The sequence below is a fragment of the Aplysia californica genome, unplaced genomic scaffold (assembly GCF_000002075.1).
Source record: "Aplysia californica isolate F4 #8 unplaced genomic scaffold, AplCal3.0 scaffold00544, whole genome shotgun sequence".
Classification (NCBI taxonomy): Eukaryota; Metazoa; Mollusca; class Gastropoda; order Aplysiida; family Aplysiidae; genus Aplysia; species Aplysia californica.
Genome location: NW_004797814.1, coordinates 309,462 through 314,323, shown reverse-complemented (window position 1 = coordinate 314,323; position 4,862 = coordinate 309,462). Strand labels below are relative to the sequence as shown.

Sequence of the window (4,862 nt, the reverse complement as noted above, 5' to 3'; positions counted from 1 at the left end):
CCCCCCCCCCCCCCCCGTCCTCTCCTCTCCTATTCCCTTCTCCCCTTCTATCAATCAATGGTATTTTATCTTAATATGTCAACGCACAAATATATACTCTATTAAAGCTTCTATGTAATTTCTTACTTTGCTAATGATGTCTCAACTGTAATTCAAAAAAAAAAAGAAAAAAGAAACGTCTCAAATGGCACCACATCATTTGCGATAGAGCCATGATACTGATGTCACTGAGAATACCATCGAAAGGTGAGTCGGTCTAAAAGAGTTTACATCACAGAGGAAAGTAGCAATCAGAGAAATGAGACTTTTTCTCTTTTTTAAACATACTTTTTTTTAGGGATAAAAAAAAGGGGGGGGGTGTGATCCATCGAGACTGAAATGAAAACTCTGAAACGCCAGTTTCCGATTTTATTTCCCGGTAATGACCCAGCTCACTGGTCTGGGACTTTCGGGACTGTCTCGGTTAACTATAGGGCATGTGATCCTTTTTTCCCCTAGTTCTTTCATTATTTCGCTACAAGGAATGGCAGTTGAGAGAAGGTAGACATACTTTTACCAATGTTTCGTAAACGTAAAACGAAAAGAAAGCGAGGAATTAAATGAATCCATTATCCCCGCAGCGAACAATACTGCAAGTTGTTTTTATACAACTTTTTTTGCTCCTTGTACGACCTACTGAATTACTTACTTTAACTCCCATTGCCTTTTAGGTGATCCCTGTGGTCTTGTTTTTGTTTGTGTGTTTGTTTGTTTTTGGAGGTTGTGGTGTTCTTTTGTTTGTTTGTTTGTGTTTTGGGGGGTGTTGTATTTACTTTTTACCTTGTTATTCAAACTCGTGGTACGCACCTGCTCTTTACAGTAGTCTTGGATCATCTCAAACCACGAGCGCTTCACTGAAGAAATGCCGTCACTGAACGCCTCTTTTGGCCTCCAGAGAATTTCATTGGGAAGGAGCTCAGCCTCATCAAACGCCGATCTGCAAAATGTTTATGGGTCTCAGGGGCAGTGCTTAGATAGTGAACGGCCGAAATACTTCTTCCGCTGCACAGCTTTCATGGATTTACAATAGCTCTCTTAAAGGGTCCTGTTATGTGACCGAACGCTTTGTCGTTGTAGTTTGTTTGTTTTTTTTATTTCATTTTGCTTAGATTAGATAAACTTACAATACACAAACAGAAGTTTGGACGAAAGGGATTAAGAGAGAGTATATCTGAGTTTAACTCATCTGGACATTCAGGAGAAAGGTCAATATTAAAAGATGATAAGAGCATCGTTTCCACCCCACCACGAGAGACGTATGAGTGACACATCCAAAAGTGTAAGATATTAAGAACACGTCCCCGGATGGTTTACAGTGGACTGCTTATAGTCACCGGGTCGTTTACCTTTAACAAAACCTTTAGAAAAGATTACTGATTGCAAAACACAGAAGTTTCAGCGGTAAGGATAGACATCATATGTGAGGCAGCATGGTGGAATCAAGCTCTCGTCAAAATGATCAAAATGAAGAAACTTCCACTTTTTCGCAGGTTAATGAATTTTTATCAAATTTTTGTTTTTTGATTCAACATCTTTCATGCCCATTAAAGAACTCATTTTTGTGTGGATTTTTTCTGAAAAACGCTCATTAAAGGCACAAAAAATATAAATTTTCAGTTACCATGGACTCTTAAGCTAAGGAAATAACTAATCTTTGGCGGACATTTTCTCACTAATTTTACCTCTGAAAACAGGTGACCCCACCTCCTTCATTCGCAAATATCTCAACTTTCATTCAAGATAAATGGATATTTTTTTTTATCCAAATAAAGACAAGTGAACAAGCTTTAAGAATATACCAATAACTCTACATGCACAAAAATTGACGAGAGCCTGATTCCACCACGATGCCTCACATATAAGATTTTAAAATTCGGTTTTCTACCAAAACGTGAGCTCACCTGAGCAGATGCTTCTCGATGCCATCGATCGGTTGCCGGAGTTCCGGTTTGAGGGACAGATAGTAGCTGGTGAACTGGTGGTCCAGAAATGGAACTCGGATCTCCAAGCTGTGAGAGGACAAAAGTAGTTACGTCAGCCGTGACTTTAGTTGGTTAAATGACAAAAAGCTCGTCGACAGGATAACTGGTATAATTTCAGGGGACGGGATAGAGAAAAGAAAGATAAACAATCAACAGAGAGAAAAATCCCTCAAAATAATGTGTAATTCATAATAGAATGTAACACTTTGACTGAAAAGCTTGTATATAAAAGTGTTAACATACTATATTAGCATGTTTTTGTAAGGAATAAAATGTTTGTGTTGAGAGGATTCAACCACAAACAAGGTTGTAACCCACAATATTCCGTTCAAAAGTCTTTCTGATAGAAATACAGACTATACAATAGCAAAAGTAGGCCTATTTATATTTGTTTGGCACAAGAAACAAAAGGACGCATGACACACCCCCCCCCAAAAAAAAAACCCCACTATAGATCGGGTTGATTTTTTTCTAGACAAACAAAAACAATAACAGACAGTTCAAACACAGTTCGTGAAGTCAGTTCAACAAAACGCACTTTGTATCGATTTTGGTGGCACACTTTGAGAGTGAGAAGCGTACCTGATCACCTTTTAAGCATAGGTAACTAATAGCTAAACAAGTTTGATATACTTTAGATTACTATTTACAAATAAACATATTATTAGAGTTGGGATGTTCTCACCCCCAGGCCGAAGTAGTCCTATCTCCTCTCAGCACGTCATACATATAAAGGTCGTTAAGCAGACGATGTGTTTCTTTATCGGCATCCTCAGCAGAAGGAGCCTTGTGGAAGTAGATGTATCCCTGCGCCAACTCGTCTGATCCTTCGCCAGACAAGATCACAGTAGTGTTTGTCTTCTGCTTAATGTACTTGCTCAGAAGGTACATGCCTGGGGAGATATGTGTCATCAATTAGTACACTTCAGTAAGGAGAAGCACATTGACATAATAACATAGATTTCACGAATTTAGAGCTATCTTGTAAACCTCCGATTTTTTTAAAACTTTGGGGATTTTTGACACAACTGTTCAAGCTGTTGAAAAATCTCCAACAGAGCCCAAAATTAATACTGTTTCGTTGACAGTAATAAAATTGCGATTCAGTTATTGGGTAATACAAGACTGATAAACAGAGAGTGCTGAAAAAAATAAAACTCTATTACTATTAGCAAAATCCCCCAAGTACCCGCATGTGGCTTGTTGGATTTGAGGTCGCTCGACTGGCTGTAAGTTCTTCCCTACAATAACTCGAAAACGATAGATAGCTGAAAAGCAGACGACGTTTCGGCCTTTCGGTTAGAGTAAAAATATATGAAGGCGAAAGGAAGACAGATCCAGGTAAATATTCTACCCATCCACTTTATTCAGGATCATGCACTTGTATTATCTTTTGTTTTTGTTTTTGTCTTATTTTGTTTTGTTCTGATAGTTTCCCGCTTTAAAAAGGATTCAACTTTTTTTCTTGACTTGAATTGCAGATAAAATGGCAAGTACGCACTGTAGCTCTAAAACCTTAGCCTCGTATTTGATGTTCATATTTGCAAAGTCTGTGTGAGGGGTGGGTGGGTATCTGACAACGGACAGTTCACTAAATGCCGTGGATCAGAAGATTTCCAAAAAATGTAAACGGCCAAACAGTACTGAAAGAAAGTTATCTCTTATTTAGGTCATTGATCGACCTTTTCATTTTTTTCCCTTTCTATTTCAGCATTCATTAGAACCCAGACAACAGTTTTATTTGTACGGTGATGACAGCCCTAGGTACTTTAAAAGAATGAAAAAGTTTCACTTTTTAGCTTGAGCAAAAGAGATGCACATCGACAAGCTGTCAATTGGAACTGGGAAAACGAAAGATAGACAGAACAAAGCAGAGAAACGGGGCTGAAAAGGGGGGTGGGGGTGGTGGTGGAGTAGGACACACCAGTGGCTTCGCACAACCACCTGGCAGGAAAAAAGTGGTCCCGAGAAACGCCTCCAAGTAATAAGGACGGCACACGTCAACAGCGAATGTTGACGAGGGCAAGATCCAGATGACCTCTGTTCATAATCAATCACCACAGTTCCAAGGCGAAAGGGCACAACCTTTTCCTCTCCTTCCATCTTACGGATACCGAACCAAGGTACATACAAAACAAGTGCAACGACAGGCCCATCGACACAACCCCGTAGTAATGTAATAATAACGATCACGAAACAAGATAGGAGCAATTAGGCGAGTGAATGTATCTCTTATCATTAGGTAAAGGCTTACAATGGGAAAATGGGGGGGGGGGAGACTTGAAGAAATGACATTGAAATATCAGTTCCATAATACTTGTAATAATATGAAACCTTGCAAACTGGGAGGACAAAGAGAGGCACATTAGGCTAAGGAAAAAAATGGAAGGAAGATCTCAAAGACACACAAATGGCACGTGGAATAAAGAGAGACAAGGGGGTAGGGGGCCATGGTTCAGATTAATCAAAAGAACAGACTCTCAGAAACCCAGAAAATAAGGGGGGGGGGGTAGAGTTGCACTGTAAAGAAAAAACGATTTCCTTTAACCTATTGTTTTATTCCCAATTCAAGAAAAAAAGCAATGGCTGGGACCTTAGACGGGAACACATCTCATCTGCCTGTATCTTTATGTATTACTGCTTTGTTTGGTTTGGCCACTGAACTTTGCAGATATGCATACGTGATAAAACCACTGTGACGCTGTGATCTATAAATGCTTAAAGCGGAACATATCAAGAGAAACAGATAGAGACTGATGGACAAAAGACAAAAGGATGTGCATATGATCACATTTACACACACACACACACACACACACACACACACACACACACACACAG

The 4,862-nt window shown here is 39.4% G+C and overlaps 1 protein-coding gene across 1 annotated transcript in view; it reads right to left on the bottom strand.

The window, feature by feature from the left end:
- Window positions 1-4,862, bottom strand: part of LOC101860920 (asparagine synthetase [glutamine-hydrolyzing]) — a 64,145-nt gene that overhangs the window by 19,976 nt on the left and 39,307 nt on the right. The window contains exons 9-11 of the mRNA XM_005106578.3: window positions 2,707-2,914; window positions 1,941-2,048; window positions 847-976 (exon numbers count right to left, since the gene is read on the bottom strand). Of these exons, the coding sequence (XP_005106635.1) occupies window positions 847-976; window positions 1,941-2,048; window positions 2,707-2,914 (446 nt within the window). The remainder of the gene's footprint in view (window positions 1-846; window positions 977-1,940; window positions 2,049-2,706; window positions 2,915-4,862) is intronic.